This window comes from Vigna umbellata, chromosome 1 (genome assembly GCF_029865625.1).
Source record: "Vigna umbellata cultivar VRB3 chromosome 1, Vumbellata_1.0, whole genome shotgun sequence".
In the NCBI taxonomy this organism is placed as follows: domain Eukaryota; kingdom Viridiplantae; phylum Streptophyta; class Magnoliopsida; order Fabales; family Fabaceae; genus Vigna; species Vigna umbellata.
Genome location: NC_142165.1, coordinates 34,855,851 through 34,878,573, shown reverse-complemented (window position 1 = coordinate 34,878,573; position 22,723 = coordinate 34,855,851). Strand labels below are relative to the sequence as shown.

The 22,723-nt window shown below is 32.7% G+C and overlaps 1 protein-coding gene across 1 annotated transcript; it reads left to right on the top strand.

Moving 5' to 3' along the window:
* Positions 1 to 12,120: 12,120 nt before the first annotated feature.
* LOC124828639 (small ribosomal subunit protein uS4y-like) lies at positions 12,121 to 13,845 on the top strand. The gene is made up of 3 exons (XM_047301995.2): positions 12,121 to 12,313; positions 12,413 to 12,794; positions 13,497 to 13,845. The coding sequence occupies exons 1-3, from the start codon at positions 12,286 to 12,288 to the stop codon at positions 13,678 to 13,680; spliced, it is 594 nt and encodes a 197-aa protein (XP_047157951.1). The 5' UTR covers positions 12,121 to 12,285; the 3' UTR covers positions 13,681 to 13,845.
* Positions 13,846 to 22,723: the final 8,878 nt, after the last annotated feature.

Below are 22,723 nucleotides of genomic sequence, written 5' to 3'. Positions count from 1 at the left end.
AAGAAAAACCCACATCCAAGGGCTGTCATTATAGAAGAAAGTGGTTGTTCTGTGTTGAGCAAATGAGAGGTTTGAGTTAATTATTATCAAGACAGTTGCGGGTTGAGATAGCACTGGTAAGAAAAGGAGTGGGCAATGTGTTTGTGAAAGATGAAGGGTAATGATAGGAGTATTAGTTGTGGATGGGCCATGATGTATGAATGGGGAAAAACTATAGAAATAAGACGTTTTAGTAGGGTTAATGGAGAGTAAGGTGTTGTTCTGCATGAAGGAGCCTTTTTACGTCCAAGGTTACGAGAGAAAGAAGGGTGAAAGCTTGCTTTTTAGGGTAATAAATAGTGTGGGTCCCACGCGAGGAAATAATGAAAAGGAAATGATGAAAAGTCAACCAGAGTGCAGAAAAGTCAACCAGAGTGCAAAATTTTTGTCCAACATTGCGCTCGGGCGCCCCTCTGGGGCACTTGAGCGCCAGAAATGCACCGCACACCACCCGGACGCCCTTCCAAGGGTGCTTGAGCGCCAGACGGTGCCGCACACCACCCGGGCACCCCATTTAGGGCGCTTAAGCGCCAGTTTCGTGAGCTTGGACCTGTTTTCTGTTATTTTTATGTTCTATTTAAGGACTTGCACGTCCTAGGTTTTATATCTTTTAATGGCTTAAGCACAGAAACACACTTTTCACCCCTTGGGGGTAGATTTGGGGATGGTGACAGCTCTCCTATTCCTGGAGGGTAGATTTGGGGATGGTGACAGCTCTCCTCTTCTCTTTCTAGGGTTTTTCTATCTCTTTCATTCTTTCATTCCATTGTAATTCTATTTGTTGATTGAGCGATGATGTAACCTTCTGAACTCTCATGTATTTTAATTGATTCTTAATAACATATGTTTTATTCATTAATTGTTAGAGTAATTCATCTGTTCTTATTACATGCTTTGTTTAACTCATTCATAGCGTGATGTATGAATTGCATGAGTGTCGGGAGGCTCCTTACAATTCAGGTTCTTGTTGAATTACTCCCAAGAGTAATATTTCTTAGGGATGAGGGAAAAAGTATTGGTCATCTTAAAGCTCTTGATCTTCACATTTAATTACTAGGAATGCCAGAAATTGCATGAACTGGTGATTAAGGACAGGCTTATTTAGCCGAGGGATCGGGTTTAAGTAGAGCCGTCAAAATGGGTTGAAACCCGTGAGCCAACCCGGCTCACCACGGGTTTGAGCCGGGTTGGGTTGGAAAAAAATGTCAAATTTTTTATGCGAGCCAATTTTGACCCGGCTCACATGGGTTGAACTCGTGGTGGGTTGGGTTGGCTCACCAACCCACCCTTTTTTTTTAATTAAATCAAATTAATTAAATTAATTATTTAAATTCTATGTTTTTATTAAAATTAAATTAATTATTCAAAATGTATAACTTTTATTTAGTAATATATAGTTTTTTCACAAGTTCTTCTCTACAAATAAAACCCTAAGTTCCCCTACCCTTACGCTCCCTTCACTCGACGTAGCCTTTCCCCTTAGTGCAGCAAAAAATTCGTCTTAGCAGAGCCGTGCAGCAGACTCTCTCCTTCCCCTTCTTGAAACCCTTGTTGTCCTCTCAAATATCTCAGGTAAGAAACGATTTATATTTTTATAGCTTTCAAATTTCGTTTGCTCACGTTTTTGCCATAATAAAGTGTAATGTGAGGGGTGCTTTATTTTGAAAGTGAACCGTGCATTGATTCCAGGAGCTTAGTGCTTGAGATATTTTGATTTTGGAGCAATGATAACCCTACGGTCATAGCAGTCCAGTCCTAAGTCTAGAAAGTCACAATTTCATTTTTTATTTGGTTTCATTCTTTGAATGAAATATCCTCCCTGCTAGTTGTTACGTAAGACCCCTCCATCATGCATAAAAAAAATGAAACAATAAAACCCTTTTGCCCCCACATATCCAATCAACTACCAAGGAATCATTACTGGCCCCACGTGAATATTTCTTTTCCTTTTCTCATTCCAAACCCGCAGACCCCTAAACTAAGGGTTTTTAAACCCTTTTTGTTTCTTTACCTATTTGATAATTGAATTTAATGTGGAATAAATTGTTGTTTAAAAATATTGTGTGTATCTTTTGTTGTGATCATTATATTAACAATATTGTATAATTATTACAGAACAAAATGAAATCTGAAACAGTAAATGATGAAAGTGTTCATGATCATTTGAAAGATGGTTCACCACCTAACATAAAAGACATTGAGAATGAGGATAAAGATTTTGATAGAGAAACTAAGAGACCTAGGTTAAGTACTTCAAAAGTTTGGGATCATTTTACGAAAATTGGTATTAAAGATGGTAAAGAAAAGGCAAAATGCAATGCATGTGGAACAGAGTATGTTGCTGGTGGTATGAAAATAGGGACCTCAACAATGTTGCGTCATTTGTCAAAGTGTTCGGTCCTAAAGAAATTAAAAGACAATGACATAGGAAAAATGATAATTGATCATGCTAGGAAATTAAGATCTAGAGAAATTGACCAAAAAGTTGTAGATGACCTTATTTCAATGGCTATTATTCAACATGGACTTCCATATAATTTTGTTGAATATAAATGGATTAAAGAATTACTTCTATATCTAAATCCAGAAGTAAGAGTTCTAAGTAGGAATACAGCTGTGTCTAATATTTCAAAGAAATTTCATGAACACAAAGAGAGGGTTAAACTTGCGATGTGTAAATCTCATAGTAGAATTTGTTTGACATCTGATTGTTGGACTTCTATAAATCAAGAAGGGTTTATTTGTTTGACTGCTCATTTTGTTGATGCTAGTTGGAGGTTGAATAGTAAGATTATTGCCTTTTGTAAAATGGAACCTCCACATACAGGTCATGATTTGGCACAAAAAATATTTGCTCTCTTGCTTGATTGGGAAATAGATAGGAAGATTTTTTCTATTACACTCGACAATGCTAGTGCCAATGAGGTGTTGCAAAAAATTTTGAGTGAGCAATTGAAATTGCAAAATAGTTTGATATGTAATGGTGATTACTTTCATATAAGGTGTAGTGCACATGTCTTGAATATTATTGTGCAAGAGGGATTAAAGGTGGCTTCTGATGCTTTGCAAAAGATTAGAGAGAGCATAAAATATGTGAGAGGATCAGAGGCAAGAAAAATTGCATTTAAAGAATGTGTTATGCAAGTGAGGGGTACTGACACCAAAGTAGGTTTGAAAATGGATGTTCCTACTAGATGGAATTCTACCTATCTTATGCTTGAGAGTGCAATTCGATATCGACGCGCCTTTGGAAGTTTGGCTATCCGTGATAGAAATTATTTTCATTGTCCGTCAAATGATGAGTGGAAAAAGGCTGAAAAAATGTGTGAGTTCTTGAAGCCGTTTTATGTAATGACTAATTTGATTTCAGGTTCTTCTTATCCAACTTCTAATCGTTACTTCATGCAAGTTTGGAAAATTGAATGTTTGTTACGAGAAAATGTAAAAAGTGTTGATATGACGATTAAAGATATGTCATTGAGTATGATGAACAAGTTTAGTAAGTATTGGGATCAATATTGTGACATTCTTGCTATTGGGGCTATTCTTGATCCACGGATGAAGTTTGAAGCCATTCGATTTTGTTATAGAAAGATTAATCCTTCTACTTGTGAAGAAAAAATTAATGTTTTAAAGGATAACATGTATAAGTTGTTTGAAGAATATGTCAAATTAAATTCAAATGAGTCAAATACTTCAAGTTCTCAAGTTGCTCCTCCAACACAACAACCTTCTTTTACTAATGATGAGTCAGTGATGGATGCATTTGATGTAAGTCTTTAATTCTTATATTTGCTTTATTTTATTATGTATATTTTATTTATTACTTGTGACTAATGACATATTAACTTTGTTTGATGTCTTAGGAATATGTTGATTATTTGAGCCAACATGTTAATGACACTGGAAGGTCTGAATTAGATCTTTATTTAGATGAAGGGAATCTTGATCCAAAGTTTTTTGATAAGTTGGATGTATTAAGTTATTGGAGGGATCGTCAAGATCGTTATCCAAACTTGTCTAAGATGGCTTGTGATGTTCTTAGCATTCCAATCACTACAGTTGCTAGTGAGTCTGCCTTTAGTCTTGGTTCTCGTGTGCTAACCAAATATCGTTCATCCATTCTTCCAGAGAATGTTGAGTCACTTATTTTAACTCAAAACTGGTTGCATGGTTTTGAACTAACAGGTAACATTATTGTTATTCTCATATGTCTTTAATTATTTATTACTTTGTGTTTCAATACTATTAGTTAACACTATTTTTTATTGTATTGTAGATGGAGATAAAGAAGAAGATGCTTCAAGAGAGCATAATCCTATGGATTTATTCATTCAGGACTCAAATTTAATAGATGGATAATATTATAGATTGGATAATTCAGGAATATATCATTTGTTTTATCTTGTTTTTAGATCTATCTACAAGCATGACAATTTTATCTTGTATTATATATTTTTGTTAATGGCTATATGTAATTACGTATGTCTCATTAAACTAAATTAACAAAATTTTATGCTTGATAGCTTAAAATATATATAACAATATATTTCTTTTGTTTCATTTTCTTTTATATTAATTGATCATATTATTATTGTTTCAATTTGATCGATCAAAGTAACATGTTTTAAGAATCTCGGAAGAAGAGAGTGAAAAAGAAGTTAATTAAGTGAGCCAATGAGCCAACCCGTTTAACCCACCAACCCGTGGTGGGTCGGGTCAGGTTCGAATTTTTTCGGCTCGCTAATAAATGAGCCGGGTTGGGTTGGCTCAGTAAGTGACCAACCCGTGGTGGGTCGGGTTGGGTCGGGCCGGGTTACCCGTTTTGACAGCTCTAGGTTTAAGTGATTTAGCGAGTGACGTTGACATTGATGAAAGAAGAATAATTCTTATATACATGAGAGTAAATTAGGTGAAATCTAAACCCCAACAACATTTTCATCTCATATTATCAACTTCATCCATTCATTCTTGCGTTTAGCCTCAATTGATCAAATTGCATTCATGTTTATTTTATTGCATTTGCATTCAAAAACCCCAACAATATGTTCTTTAGAGTCTTAATTAGTTGAGTAATCACATAACTATTTAGTTCGTGAGTCTCTTGGGATACGATACTTGGTCTTACCATTTTATATTACTTGTGCGATTCGGTACACTTGTCGATTCATCAACACATCACTTAACAATTCCAACCTAGCTTTTAATACAGAACCACCGAGGGAATACTACAACTCATTAACATTTCTTCATCTCATCTTCTTCAGTATGGCCAAGATTTCAAAATAACTCCATTTGTCTATGTCAATGACCAAGGTACTGGTATGACCTCCATGGTATCTAAATGACCAATCATTCACAAACTTACCCCCATGGTGAAACACCACCTCAATATCAAAGTTGGACATTTTCTTTAATTGTCAACTGTTATATGCCTATATAAAAGTAGGTGTCAGACTACATGCATCTACTATCAATATGCATGAACCACAGAATAAACAACAACCACAGAATAAACAATTTCATATTCAAATGGGGACCAAAAACATACAAACAGTACACACAACAAAATGAAACACAATAAAGAAGGGGACCACAACATATCCAACACAACACACAACGGGGACCCCAACAGAACACACTAAGGGGACAAGAAGACAACATACTTCCATGGGGGGACCCCAACTACATAAAATAACTCATAAAAAGCGCACCTTCCACCTTTTCACTTCGAAGAAATACCGCACTCACGAACCGTAATCGCTCCCCCACCATAATCGCTGACAAACCGTACTCATTCACCAACGCTTTTCGGTCAATAATCTCCTTCGAAAAAACCAACCAATTCACATATGCTCACAGAACGAAGAAACCAAAGAAACCAAGCAATTGAACCCTCAATCAAAATTCCCAAATTTAAAATTGACCTAATTTTTGTATTGATTTTATTTCCCATTTAAAAACCCTAATAATTTTAATTCCCCAATTTACATAGAGGTAACCCCACTTTGGCTGCCACGTTTACTGATTTTAGGCCAACTAAATGTCACGTCAACATTTCTTGCATAGCTCACACCATAGTCACTTCAACGTTATCAATTTTAACACCATTAAACGGATATGACTGAAGTCAAATGATTTTTATAACATAGGAACCTAATGTCTACACTTTTAAAATCGGGTACCAAACTGAAAATTACCACTGAACATAGGGACCAAGTAAGCATTTAAGCCTTTATTTTATTTGAAAGTTTTCAGAATCAGTATTTTTATGCTAAAAGAGATTATTTGATATTTTCATTTTGAACAGACGACGTTCATAGTTATGTTTTGCTTCCACATTTTAATCAAACAAAGTTGGATTATCTAAAATAAATGTTTTATAGAAAAGTTTTGAAAAAAAAAATTACACCGTGACATCTCAAAATCGGGGTGTTACACCAACACTCACTCATGCTCCACTCTCACCCACAAGTCAATCTAACCCTAAACATAACCATTAACCTCAATCTTTGATTATCATCATGTTCCACAACTCCTTGGGTTTGGTTCACGTCCATTCTTCATCAAATTCGTCATTTTTCTCCAAAATGCAATGTGATAACTGATTATTACTTCAAATAATCGATTATCTCAGTGAAATTTACCCAGAAACATCACGCAAGAAGGGATAATCGATTATCATCCCAAATAATCGATTATTCCCGAAACCAGACTCAAAACCAACGCGTAGATAATCGATTATTGCTGAATCGAAACACATCCCGGACATGATTCAAGCATTCAAACATACATACATCAACCCTAGATCACGTGGAAACATAGTTAACACATCATACATGCATTCAAGCATCACATACTCATGTAAACATACTCAAAAACATATAATACATCATTTGAATCATCCAGATCCAATCATTGACATGTAATACCGCCAATAATAGGGTACAAAAGAGTCTCCGATAAAAACACCAAATATGATTTTCAACCAGCCAAACTAACTAAGCATAATGCTTACAAATGAGAACCAAGAAGATAAAAATTATTCAAAATAGAGTTGTTGAGGCGAGGCTGTTTTATCCCAAATTAGACCTGTGATTGACAATCTCAACGGTTAGAATGAAGAACCATACGTTTGGAACCTATTGCCAAAATTTAGCCCGATCCATTGATAAACGACATCACAATGATAAAAGCACCAGTGCAGGTTTATGTTATGCAGGAATGACTTCTTCTCTTCCTTTCTTTCTCACTTGACTTTTCCCTCGCTTCAAATAACTCTAATGTGTCCTACTAATTTGACCCATCTCTACTAAAACAAAGTGAGACATAATGGTCCACATTTTTTTTCTTATTCTCAACATAGGAAGGGACTCAATAATCCAACACTTACCACATATATTTGCATGGAAACTCCCAAGCATCATAACTTTGTTGTCCCTTAGCATCAAACCCTTTGTTGGGATAACACAACAAAACATACATAATACATTCATAGGGAAAACTTATCACAAATATTACATAAACCATATACTCATTCAAACACAAACTCTTACCCAACAATAACCACAAATAATCATGACCATATACACAAAACAAGGATTACTGTTGATAGGGGGAGCAATATGAGTGGTAAACTCAATCCCTGATATGTTTGTTTTTTATGATCACAACACAGTGATAGTAACAACACATAGATGTTGTCATGAAACAACAGAAATGTGTTTTTTTTTTTGATTGATACATTTGTGGATATGTAAATGCTTATTGTTGATTAATGCATATGTTGACATATTGTTGGTTCTGCATACTAATGATCATGATGTGTTTATACCTTTGTATGCATATTGTATGTTTTTGTGTGATGAAAACCACAAGCACAAAAGCTAATATGCATGACATAATCGATTATAGTATTGTTGTAATAAATTAAGTTCATCAGACAACTTATGTTTTGAACTGTGGCAAAACAACAAGTTTGAATCAATTACATTAAGTGTCAAATGGATTAAAACTCGTGTTAAGTGCTTACCTTAATCGATTACACATGTTATGTAATCAATTAAGTCTGGTATCTTTTGAAAATTGTTTTCAGCTAAGTCATAACAACTATAATGGTCATTTATTTAAATATGTTTGACTAACATTAAATTCAAATCGATTACATTAATTGTGTATTCAATTAGAGTTGTGTTAGTTGTAATTCTGTTACATCTGATTTTAATGTAACCGAATACATTACAAATGTAATCGATTATTTTGTGTCTGTCATGATGAAAACTATAAATTGACGCATTACTTGCAATTCTAAAAAGAATGATCATTTGTACATTTTCATATCTGATATCTTTGATCTGAGAAAGTTTTACAGATTGCTTAGATGCTCCAAGAATCAGGACTTGAAGAATTTGAGGAAACTGGAAGGATTCTTGAGAGGAACCTTGTGGACGTGACTGGTTGATCTTATCCGCACTATTGAGGTGTATCTACTTTGATCAGAAAAGTATTCTGCAATGGTTGATTGTGTTGTTTCCCTGTTCGTGAAGCTCTTGGACTTTGAGAGGTGTTTCTCAAAGGGGTTCTGTAGCAAGAACGCGTGGTTCTGTGTGTGCAAGTGTTTTCTTTCTATATTTGATTGTTGAGTGGGAAAAGTGTTTACATTTGAGAGAGCTTTGTCAAACCTTTGGTGTAAAACTCAAATCATTATAGTGAAAGATCCTTAAATCTAAGGTTGATTGAAAGGGAAACTGGATGTAAGAATTGAGGCCGAACCAGTATAAATCTGTTGTTTGTATCTGTTTCATTATCTCTTTACATTTTATTGCATATGCACTTTACTTACATTGCAAGAAAATTTAAAGATCATTCTAACTTTGCAAAAAGATTTGAAAAGCGTTCGATTTTATAAATCACCAATTCACCCCCCCCTCCTGGTGTTGAGAAACAAGTCTCTTTATTTCTAACAATTACCAATCAAGATAATTAAGAACACACATATAACATACAATCATAAACAAAAAAAAGGTAAGCTTCCCCATACCTTAGCCAATCATAAGGCTTTATCTACAACCTTAAAACACCATCAATCTTCCTTTACATTAAGAGTATTCCTGTCGCTCTCTCTCTTCTTCTCCCAAAATGTGAATCTCCTCTCTTCTTCTGTTTTCTCTCTTTGATTTAGAGTTTCTAGGGTTTCTAAACACCAAACCTCCCTTTATTTAATTTCTACACCAATTAAATAAAGGTAAAAGACCTTTTTGCCCCTAGGCAAAAATATAAAAATAAAGAAATAATATACTAATAACGGTTGAATTTATCGTTATTTGATACTTAGTTTTGATACTAAAAACACCCTTTTTGACCTTAAAACTAGCTTGAAATCATAGTTTTGTGTGAATAAGATAGTTGAAAGTGAATTTAATGGTTATATGCTAGATTTCCTTGTTTTCAACAGGAATTGAGATGATTTGGAAGAAGAGTTGAAGTAGTAAGGAGTTGGAACTCAGGAAGAGCTGGAAAAGCATCATAAAGGAGGAACGCAACAACGTTGTGCGCCATTTCAGGGGCCCTCAGCGCCAGATTACACTTTTCACGCTTGGCTGCCCTTTTTTTGGAACCCTTAGTGTAGGAAGTCCCTGTCTCGCGCCTGGGCGCCCTTTTTGGGGCACTGAGCGCCACTTCCTCGAGTCACACCACGCTTGCTTGCTTTCTAAGCTGACCCTGAGCGTCATATGAGTCGGCATGCCACCTGGGCGCCCTAAGTGGGGCGCTGAGCGCTAGTTTTGCGGGCTTGGACCTGTTTTTTGTTATTTTTATGTTCTATTTAAGGACTTGGACGTCTTAGGGATTGGATCTTTGGACGGGAGAGGCACAAAAACACACTCTTTGAGCCCTCGGAGGCAGATTTGGATGCGGAAGCTCTTATCTTCAACTTCTAGGGTTTTATCTTTCATTCTTTTTCCATTATTCATCTAGTTTCACCATGTCAATGGTGAACTAAACTCTATTTGTTGTTTGGGAATCATGTAAACCTTTGTGAACTCCCTTGTGTTAAATTGATTCTTAATTATATATGCTTCTTTCATTAATTGTTAGGGTAATTCTTCTTCGCTCATTGCTTGCTTTGTTTAACTCATTCATTAGCATGATGTATGATTTGCATGAGTACCGAAAGGTATCTTACAATTCAGGTTCTGGAGAATTATTCCCAAAAGCAGTATTGCTTAGGAATGAGGGTATGAGTTCTGGTTGTCTTAAGCTTCTGTGTGTATGTAATGCAGAATTAATTGTTAGGGATGCAAGGAATTGTGACCTAGTAATTAAGGATAGGGTTTCTTCGCCGAGGAATCGAGTTTTAATTAATTTAGATAGTGACATTGACATTAATGAAGAAGTAGAATTCGTATATACATGAGAGAAAACTAGGTGAAATCTAACCCCAACAACATATTCATTCCATAATATCAAATTCATCCGTTCATCTCTACACTTTTGTCCAATTGATCAAGTTGCATGCATATTTACTTTTTTGTATTTACATTTTAAACTAAAAGATTGTGTTTTGAAGTCTTATTTAATCAAGAAATCACATAACTGTTTAGGCGATGAGTCTCTAGGAAAACAATACTTGGTCTTACCATCTTTATTACTTGATACGATTCGGTATACTTGCCGGAGTCTTAACACATACCAATTATGTTCTAACAAAAATATACACTCAAGAACACTAATTTCCAAACAAAAACCCAAAGCCTCAAAACTACTTTATTTTTAAAACCCTTCTTTTTCCGGATCTTACATTAGTGTTAGTGTCAAATGTCATTGTCTTATATTCAATTCAGTCCCCGTATTTGTTTATTCAATTCGGTTTCAAAATTTAATTTTAAAATAGAGTAATTTTTTCTTCAAATTGAGACCAAATTTAATTTTTATATAAATGTTATAATGATAGTTTTATTAAATATTTGTTGAATTTTTATTAAATATTTGTTATTTTATTCACATACGTTAATAAAAGTATTTTTAACAAGATTATACTTAGAGATGGTTTAAAAATAATTATAGAAATATTTAATAAAAATATTAGTATATCATTTATATAAAAATTAAATTTAGTCTCAATTTATTGAGAACCAAAACTGCTTCTTTTAAAATAATTTAGATTAAATTGAATCAAATTAACAAATATATTAACTCAATTGAAATAAGAATATGACACTTGACATTGACATTCACACATGGCATTGTTAGGCACGCCACTAATTTGACACATGGACAATTTATAAAAAGTTTAAAAAAAAGTTAAAAAAAATTGTAACACTAATAGTACAAATAGAGATATTAAATTAAATATAAGACAATGACATTTTGTATTGATATTGTCACTGGGATGTTGCACGACACAAACTTGACACCTAAATAATTTAAAAAATTAAGAAAAAGTTTAAAAAAGGCAAAAAAAATTACGAATGGAAATGAGACACGTATTTATCATTTTTTATACAATTACAATGAAATGATCAAATTACATCAATTTTTCAATTTTTCTAAAATAAATTTAGCAGACCAATTTGAAATATCTTGATAAAAATTAGAATAAAAACATGTTTAAATCTAAACTAAATTATGAATTAGAAAAATAGACTAATAAATATTAATATACTAGTTATATAAATATATTCTTAAAAAAGTATTAAGACATTAAATAGAAATGTATTGATATATAAAGAATTGATCAGTAATAATTTTTCTTAATAAAAAAAGCTATTGTAATGAGTCAATTTAATTAGTATATATTTATATATAATTATGTGAAATAGATATTTAATTATATTAATATTTATAAATAATATTAATAGAATAAAATTATTTATGATGTTATTAATGCTAATAATATATATATATATATATATATAATTAGTAATTAGTATATTTAAATTATGTATATTATAATAGTATTAAATAAATGATATTTATTTGTAACATGTATTATTAGAGAAGTGCTTTGTTTGGGCCTAATATTTGAGCGTGGTTGAAGAAGTTGGGCCAGTCCCATTTATTATTGGGTGTTGGAGGTGGTGGGTGAAACGCCCTTTATTATTTTGGCGAAGCCTAAGTAATATGTAGCAGGAGGAATTAGGGTTTATAAGGGCGAAGATCTAGTTGCAGTCGGAAGAGCGAGCAGGACAGCCACAGCAGCGGAGAAGGTAAACGGCGGCGCCGTAGTTGCCGTAGAAGACAATCACCATGGTCCACGTGTCCTTTTACAGGAACTGTGAGTAGATGGATGAACTCTCCCTTACAACGCCGTTTTGTGATGTTGGACAAGCGTAATAACAACATTGATCTATTTTGTTTTGTGTGTGTGTGGCAGATGGAAAGACGTTCAAGAAACCGCGTCGTCCGTACGAGAAGGAGCGTCTGGACGCGGAGCTGAAGCTGGTGGGGGAGTACGGGCTGCGGTGCAAGAGGGAGCTGTGGAGGGTGCAGTACGCCCTCAGCCGCATCCGCAACAACGCGCGTAACCTCCTGACTCTCGACGAGAAAAACCCGCGCCGGATCTTTGAGGGCGAGGCTCTCCTCCGCCGCATGTTTCGCTACGGTCTCCTCGACGAGACCCAGAACAAACTTGATTACGTCCTTGCACTCACTGTCGAGAACTTCCTCGAGCGCCGCCTCCAGACCCTCGTCTTCAAGTCTGGCATGGCCAAGTCTATCCACCATGCTAGGGTTCTCATCAAGCAGAGACACATCAGGTCCTTTTCCATTTCCAATTCCAATTCCCCTCTTGTTTTCGTTTTCGTATCGATTGTGTTTTTCGTGTTCATTATTACTAATTGTATAGTGAAATATCATGCGTATAATGAAAAAATGCAATGATCTTGATATGTTTTTTTTATATACATAAATTTTTACTTTGTTATTCTTGGAGAGTTTACTATGGAAATGTTTGTCAATTAGGTTATATTTGGATGCTTCAAATTACTATAGAACAAGGAAATTATTAATAGAATGAATTCATTTTCTTTCGTGGATTAAAATGAGCTTAATTTGCCCATGAAATTTAATTCGTTGTACCTCCTTTTTGGGGTAATATATGCAAATGGATTTCATAATTGGAGATGAAATAGGGTTATTAAATTATTTTTGTAAGATCTTTGTATGGAAAGAGCATATTGAAATAAGCCAAAAACAACCTGTGAATATATTGTGGGCCGTTTTTGGATGTTCTCTCTAGCACTTGTATCAAGTGTTACAAAATGCTCTGTTTTGCCAGAACTGAGTGTTAATGTATCAGCTCTCTATTTCTATTTTGACTTTTGAATTCTTTTAACTTAAAGAGCTGAATGTTTTGCAATAACTGAATGTTAATGTATCAGTCCAATTTGTTTGATGTATTCTTTTACATGCATTGTTTGGAGAATGACCTTTGTATTGTGACATCTGGGATGAGGCAGGGTTGGTAGGCAAGTTGTGAACATCCCATCTTTCTTGGTGAGGGTTGACTCACAGAAGCACATTGACTTTTCTCTTACAAGTCCCCTTGGTGGAGGTCGCCCTGGAAGAGTGAAGAGAAGGAACCAAAAGGCTGCTGCTAAGAAGGCCGCAGGCGGAGATGGAGATGAGGAAGATGAGGATTAGGCTATTAATTATCTCTTTCTGTATTGCATTTACACTTTGTGCCATTACGTGCCTAGATTATCGTTTTTGACTGTTACACATTTTCATCCTAGGTTCCTTGTTTGGGAAAACATTTGCTTGACATACTATTCTTTTGAACTTAAATATCAAGATTTTGTTTAAAAAGTTTTGATGTTCAACTTCTAATGGGCCATTGTTTGAGCTTCATTTTCTTCTGGTAACATCACAATGAAAGTGCGTTTGAATGAATTTCTTTGGTGAAATACTTAGTTCTTTAAGAATCGGGTACGTGGCTCAAGTTTTATACGCATTTAAATATCACATTATTTTTTTAAGATATCGGACAGGAATAAGTAGGTGCTCTAATCATAGAAATCGGGCTATAGAAATGTGAGTGATTTAGGATATAGGGTTTATATTGGCCGATGTCCATTGTTTTGAATCATATAACAAAATGGTATAATAACAAAAACATCACACTCTTAACAATGATGCTCTGTAATCACCCTAGTCCTACTTTCTAAGCTGCTGATAGAATTGATGATGTAGCTGTACAAAATCAGAGCCAATACAGAACCACCTTTTCCATTTTCTTTTTTACTTATTGTCAAATTTGTTTATATTTTTTATATTTTAAACTTTCTGCTAATCTACCTATCAACGTTGTCCACTTGAACTAGTGGAGCTTAGACAGTAATTTATTTTTGGCTCGCCGTTAAAGTGAGGGGAATCGAGGTTGTCTACTTTTATCTCAATACACAAATGTTTGATGTTATGTTTCAGATTTGTGATCTAGTTGTGACTTCTATTATTCTGCTTTTCTTCTATATGTTTTAGGGTTTAGTTTTTCTTTTCTAGAATTTTGTCATTTGTTCATTAATGCATTCATTCTGTTTTCTTTTTCATTCCGTTATATATATTTTGTTAGTGTTGTATGTAAGGTAGTGAGCTCTTGACTAATTGCTTATAATAGGTATGTAAATAGTAATGATGTACTGTGATATGTGTGTGAAACGTAAAATTTCAAAATATATATATATATATATATATATATATATATATATATATATATATATATATATATATTATCTTTTTCTTTTTCTTTTCTGTATTTTTTAGTGTGTTCTCATGTGGTATCTAGAGCTATTTTCACTGAAGATATATATGCAAATTTTCTGTATTTTTTTTTCTGCATTTTCACTGAAGATAAAATGAGCGTAATGTTTTGGTTTATAAGAAATGTTGAGAATTTTAAAGAATGATGTTCAAGAATTGAGAGAAAGTGTTACGAAGGTGCAAATAGCAACCATAGGGAATCTAAAAAAAGATTGTAAAGTTCTCCTATTGATCCATCAATGCCAAAGCGAAAATAAAATGTTAAGATTGTATGGAACTAATGCAATTTCTAACGAAACTTATTGATATGAGCAAATTTTTTAAAAGTTACATTGATGGACAAATCGTGTTTGGAAAACATGATTCAAAATGAAAAAGTCATATTTTCTCAAACACGGCTTTAGAATAGTAAAATTTAATTTGTTCTTTGAAAAAAATAACTTTACTATACCAAATTTTGGTCCCTAGTTTTGTTAGTTGTGTTCAAAGTGATCCTACTATTTTTGAGTTGTTTACATTGGTTCTATATTTTATAATAACGGTTTAAGTATGTCTTTTTTTCTTACGGCGTTAAAAACACTAATGATGTAATTGTCACCTTATCCAAAAGTGAATGAGTTGTCGAGTTATTGATTGCATGGCAAGTTGAGGTCAACTGACTTGGCAACGTATGTGAAAATGTTAAAAGTTGAAGGAAAGGATTAAGGTTTGTGTAAGTTCTTCCTTGAATTGAGCAAAGTCGTTGTGGCGAGATAGGAATTGTTTCTTCCTAAGGTTGTTTTTCTTGTTCCAATACATGGGGCAAAGGAATTTCCCATTCCTAACATGGCGGTGGTTGGAGGGGAGGTGGGATAATCCTTATTTGCAATTGTGATGATATTGCTATAACCAAAGTGGCCAAAACGGTCAAGCATGCTGGTAGACAATTTTGGGAATGTCGTCATTACAAGGCTTTATGATACAATCCCTGACTTTGAACCTATTTTGGTGCTTAATTTGGTGAATAACAGGGTGAATCTTCAATTGTCATGCAAAGGAGGAGGATATGTGATCTGGAAAATTTAGTGAAAGAATTGTAGAAAAGGATAAAATTGTTAGTTGGAGTTGTGTGTGTTGTTATTGCGCTGAACATTTTGATATTGTGGTTCTGTTTAGGTTGATGTTGTTAGGTGGGCAATGTGGTTGTATGTTTTGTTCATGTAATGTTAAGGTGAATGTGAAGGTGAATGTTTAAGTTCAGGTGTTTAGGTTGATGTTTGCAGGTTCATGTAATGGATGATGTATTAGTCTCTGTTATACTGAGTTGAAATGAATAATTTGATTTCGTTGTTGAATGTTCAATTTAGTCCCTCTTTAGGGAAAAAAATGTGCAATGTGGTCCCCTTTTGATTAAAAAAATGTGCAATGTGGTTCTTAATGTATATGACTATGATATATATGAAAGATACCTGACAGAATATAGTAACAAAAGTGTTATAAATAATTTAATAAGATAAGATTATGACGTAATAACATAATAACATTATAAGAAATGCAACATCAAAGTACTTAATATCAATACATTTAATATAAGTGCTTAATATGAGTACATATACACCATCAGAGTACTTAATTAAAGTTGATCAAACATACATCACCATCAAAGTACATAATTAAAGTGGTTAATATCAATACAAAATACATCCAAATTTTCTCAATGAAAGTAAATAAATTGACATCTAAGGATATTTTCTTCTGATATGTAACTTGTTCCTTCTCATTGGTGGAGTTAAATTTGGAATGGATTCTTGAGTTGGCCTTGGTGGCTGAGGGGATTGGGGACATAGTGGTTGTGATGTTAGAGGGGATTGGGGAGGAGATTGAGGACTTGATCGCTGTGATGGTAGAGGGGATTGGGTACTTGTTGGTGGCTGTGATGGTAGAGGGGATTGGTTACTTGGTGGTGGTTGTGATGGTACATGGGATTAAATAGTTTGTGGTTGTGATGGTTATGTTGGTTTTATGATGTTTGGATGTAAAGGGCAGTGATTTTTGTTGTGCTCAAGTTGAAGGTAGATGCTACATTTCGTTATCCATTGTGAACTTGTTTCTAATGATTGAAACATGTCTAACCTCAAACATTTTTCGTGTAGACCAGCTGAAAGAAATAAAGGATATAAAGATAAATGAAAAATGGACATAAACATAAATGAGAATTGGATATGAACATAAAAAGAAAGTATTAACTCAAAGTATCATAGATTCACATTATCCATTTTTTTAAATATTTGTATTATAACATAAATTATTAATTTTGTAAATTAATAATGTAAGTATGGATGTTGGTGCATGCATTGCGTAGGTAGATCGATATTTTTATAAGTACGACTAAGTATACGCATGCGTATTTGTGTTTGTGTAAGTGTTTATTACAAATATTTTAAAAATGTTTATGTAGTTTAAATATAATAATAATTATATTAATTTTCTTAATGTAAATTTAAAGAGAAAAATAATAATAATAACTTGTGCATACACGCGTCTATGACTAGTTTTTTTCCTAAAATCGTGTTCTAGACTTACGATTTTAACATTTTATTATTTTCGTATTTCTGATTTGAGATATATATATATATATATATATATATATATATATATATATATATATATATATATATATATATATATACTTTTTTATTGACTTAATTAATATTTTGTTCACAATGTTTCTCAAGCTTGTTCTATGTGATTTTTTTATCATTAATTTGATTCTCGTTTTATTTAAAAGAATTTAATGTACTTCATTATATTAAACTAATGTTAACATTTTTTTCAAGGTAACCACGTGTCACTTTTTTTATGTGTGCTTCTGAATTTTGCTTTTGTTTTTTTCTCTCTTCACTTTTCATCGCCACCTCTCTTTTCCATTACATACCACCTTCCACCCTCGTTATGAAACCAACCACATATTATAACAGTTTCCATATTTAGCCTTTGTTTTTAGATGATTTGGGGAAAAAAATGTGCAATAGTTTGGTTCCATTTATTTGGATTGATTTGCAATGGAAGAAAGTTGAAGGAGCATGTGGGACTCCCTCTTAACACGATAAAGAAGAACAAAGTCACATAAAACTTATAAATTTACACGAAAATCCTTGATTTTTCTTTATATAAAACATGATTCACAAAGCTCAAATCTTATTAATTGTGCTTATATAATATATTTCTGGTCTTTTGTTTGGTTAGTTTCATAAAGTGTGACGGTAGAATTCTAAGATTTCTGGTAGTAGTGAGCCAAATATTGCATCGTTGAGCGTTCGGCTACGTTTAGAGGTAAGGGAAGCTTGGAATTTAATTATAATTCTTGTTTGATGATGATTTATTGGATGGAATGATGTTATGTTTGATGAGTTGGTTGATGCAATACTGCATGTTTGTTTGGGTGTATTGTTGATTTATGAAAAGGTATAACTGGGTAGGAATATAGTTGATCGTGATTCTGCATTAATTTGCAGAATTCTGTAAACTGTAACCGAGAGTCATTATTGACCTTTCGGTTTATCCTTGGGTATTTGGTCTGAACTGGATTCTTCTTCTGTGAATAACTTCAGTTAATGACCGATCGATTTTCTCTTAGTATAATTGTAAGTAAGTGTTCGGTCTAAGTATAGTTGCTCCTTTTATGCTTCCTAATCAGTTAGTTAATATATTCTATAATATTTAAAGTCGTAGACGATATCTTTATCCTTCATTGAAAATAAGTGTTGTGTAATTGTATATATATTCTCCTTCATTCTTAATATAAGTTCAGTAGCGTTCGATTCAAGTAGTGCTCGGTTTTGAACCAAGCGCTCGGTCTCCATAGTGATTGGTCTTTAACCAAGCGTTCGGTATTTTTATTATATTCCTATATTTTAACTTAGAGTGTTCGGTCCAAGTCAATAGTATTCGATTTAAGCTTGTAGGATTCGGTTTAAGTTCTTAGGTCTCTTCAATAATTATTATGATTTTTAGTTAAGTCTAAAATATATGTATTCTTTAGTATTTGATTCAATATTAGAAGTTCTGTCTAGTAAAATAATGTTTCGTAGTAACTATTGAGTAACCAGTAAATGTCCAAATAGTGTCACGAGTGTTCGGTTTATAATGAGTATTATCTAGAATGAATCGTTCGATTCTATTCTGTGTATAAGTGGAAGACTGCTCGATCTTACACTAAGTGTTCAGCTGTGTTAGTCTAGAAAGTATTCAAAATGTTCGGTATTGTCTCTAGGGTGGATGTTATTGTTCAGTTTGGTTCGGTTTGATTATATTATGGTATATGAATGGAATAGTATGGAAATGAAAGAGTATTCCAGGGAGGAATATCTCATGAGTAGTTATTGAATGGTAGAGTATGAATATGAATAAAGCTTAGCTGGCGTTTATCCTGATATTCCGTGATTGCTCATTCTCACGTAGAGAAGAGTAACTCATGTGTAGGAATGACAGGAGGTCCTAGACCATAAGGTGAACTTGGGCGGAATGGATTAACCTTGGGTGGTAACTGTTGAGAGTATCCCAACTATTACAACACCCGGGTGCAAAAACGTCGTAATTACACAGAATTCATACAGTCCGGATAGTCAGAGTCAAGTGATCGATCATTGCATGCTTTTACATATAATTTTGGTAATAAATGTATGATTGAATGGTTGTATGATTGCCTTATGGATGTATATCAGATTTATGTGAAATATATGTTTTATAGAATTAATTAAATTACATAAGCTTACCCTATTTTTCTGTCTTGTCTGTATTGTCTGTTCGGTCGGATTTGTGATGTTGCAATGATCATCCTGTGGATGTGAGCATAAGGGAAAGAGTTGCTGGAAGAGGCTCTGGAAGGTGTGGAAGTGAAAGCTGAACCATAGGACCGTTCGGTCATTAGGATGGGTTCTATTTTGTATAACTGTTCGGTGCATGTTTAGGTTGAAATCGTTCGGTCTAGATTGTAGTTTTGTAAAGTTTGAATTCAGTAGCATTTTCGTAAGGTCGTTCGGCTGTGAGCTCACTTATTCTCTTTCAAAACTAAACTGTAATATTGTTAATATGTGAATATTCTAGATATGATTTTATGCTGGGATGTTACAATATTAGTGATATTTCATATTATTATCTATATTATTATATGATGAAAAAGATTTTTCATTTTGGTGTACATATTTATTTTTCACTTTTACCCTTTAAATAAATATTTTTTAAAATTAAAATAGTTACTTTACCAATTTTACTTTTTTTAAAACTGATATTTTCTATTTAATATTTTAAAATTTAACCATTTTTTTAAACTAAAATAATTATTTATAATAAAATTGTAAACATAACTTATATGTACTTTTATAATAATAATAATAATAATTTGGGTTAAATACGTTTTTAGTCCCTAAACTATTGACCGTTTCTGGTTTTCGTCCCTCTTCCAAACTAAGGTACGATTTGGTCCTCAATCTTTAAAAAACGTTCGTTTTAGTCGAAAAAACGAACGTTTTGAGGACTAAAACGAGGACTAAAAACAAAAATTTGAGGACTAAAAAGAACGTTTTTCTAAAGAATGAGGACCAAATCGTACCTTAGTTTGGAAGAGGGACGAAAACCAGAAACGACCAATAGTTTAGGGACTAAAAACATATTTAACCCTAATAATTTTATTATTTTAATTATCATAAAAAAAATTGAACACACATGAGCATAGTTCATGTGTTTTCACTAGTGATAGTAATAAAAATAAATTTATACAAATCATAAATTATAAATAATAATACTATTTTAAATAATAAGTAATAATATAAATAAATTTATATAATATATAGTAAGTTTGTAAAAATAATGATAATCAAACTAAATTTATAAAATATTAATAATAATAATTAGAAAATCATACATAACAATAAAAAAAATACAATTTTAACTTAATTTAAGCTAATTATATTTTATTTTTAAAATTATAATCTTATAATTTTATCAATTAAAATATTTTTTTAAACTACCATACCAATCACAATACTCATTAATTTTTTTCTCATTTTCCTTAATCTAAACTACCAAATCTCGTCTCTTTTTCAAATTCAACCATTTTCACTCTCCAAAATCATCATTCAATCCAAACATAAGCTTATATATTTACTATTCGCATGCTACTAGAATAGATGAAAATATTTAATCACAAACTGTGTTTATAGAACAATTTCCTTTAATTATTTTATTTAAACCAAATGTATAAGGAGGATTAACATGCACTCACTAGTATAAAAACATCGTATAATGTCGATGTTTTTTGGTCTATCACGTTGAATTCGAGACTGTCATCATATTCGACGTTCCTAGTAAAGAAAATTGACGTCGGATATTGTTTTATGTCTGACACCAATTAACATCAAATTTTGCATTATCTGACGTTAATCAATTTTTTTTATTTTTTTAATTAATTGTGATCCATTTTTATAACTATATGAGACCTGAAAAACAGAAAAAAAAAAAACCAAATATAGTCCAGTTTTTGGTGTTTTATACAACATTAACTATGAACTATAAGCAAAAACACAAAAGCTATGACAACAATACTAGTATGAACTTGGAATTCTTGGTTTTTGATAGCTATGGTTATCGGTTTTTGTTGAATCTTTTTTTACCATTCCTTAACTCCTAGTTCATGGAAAAACACCAAGAGCTCTTACTTTGATGTGTGAAGTATAAAAGTTATTTGGAAAGTGAACAACCATACATCTTTAAACGATCATAACTTTTGTTTCATTGTCCGATTTACTATTATTAAATATGGATTTCGGGTAGAAAGAAATTTCTGCTACCGTGGTAGCTCGTGTAGCTAGCTAATCCTTCTAGATTCTCCAGAAAATGTTGTTTTCTACTTTTTGAAACTTTATTTTGTTTTTTTTTTCAAACTTTGCAAAAGTATTTAAAATAGTAAAACTTTGAATTTTGATAAAATTTTTTGTGGGGGCTTCTCATGATATTTTGGTGCTTTGAACAAATTTTCAGGTCATTTTGAGTTGTTTTCAATATACTTTCAGTTCTACTGTAAAGCTTAGATGTATAACGTGTAGTGTACTATGAACAACAAACAACAACAACAAAAAGGTTCTTGAAAATGAAATCAAAAACTAACCTTCGAAAATGTGGGTTTGTTGGAATAAAGTGTTGTCACTAGTGAGAGAGAAAGCAAAATGTGCCTATGAAGGAGAAGAACATGAAAATAATCGGTCAAAACAAACGAAAATCATACCTAAAACAGTTAATCAACATGCATTTGTATCAAATGAAAGAAAGATTACATGTGTTGGTCGCCAAACTCCGTTCGAGAAAGGTTTGAGCAGAGAAGAGAATCTCGCGCTAAGATAAAGTGAACAAATTTTCAACTTCCCGCCCAAATTTTTATTCACATATAACGTCTGATTCTAGGGCATTCGACGTCTTATAACTTTTGACGTCTAATTCGCCCAAATTTTTGACATCTAATTCTAGAGCATTTGACGTCATACATAAGTACATTTTCACCTTCTCGCCAAACATTTTTGCGAAATTTACCTAGTAAGACGTCACACTTCTAAAAATCCGATGTCTTATAACCAATTGACGTTGAACAAGAATAAATTCAACGTATAAATTGAACTTTTATTTATAAAAATGTCATCGATCATTTTTAACGTTGACTATTTAGTGGTTAAACGTTGAACGCATGGTATCATACGTTGTTTTTTATCACAGGAAAAAAATTAAAAGAAGAAAGAGAAAAAAGATGGAGGAAGATTTGGTAAAGAAAAAGACAAAAAAAAAAAAGTGATGGAAGATAGAAGAGTAGAGAGAAGGTAACAGATTGAAGGAAAAAAGAAAAATAGAGATTAACACGTAATATTTTTCAAATATATTAGTATCATTGAATATTTTAATT

What these genes read in the sequence shown, in the direction of transcription:
- LOC124828639 (XM_047301995.2), top strand. Translation starts at nt 12,286, where the DNA reads ATGGTCCACGTGTCCTTTTACAGGAACT. An exon ending in CGTGTCCTTTTACAGGAACT is followed by an intron (nt 12,314 to 12,412) that starts GTGAGTAGATGG and finishes TGTGTGTGGCAG; the next exon opens with ATGGAAAGACGTTCAAGAAA. An exon ending in ATCAAGCAGAGACACATCAG is followed by an intron (nt 12,795 to 13,496) that starts GTCCTTTTCCAT and finishes GGGATGAGGCAG; the next exon opens with GGTTGGTAGGCAAGTTGTGA.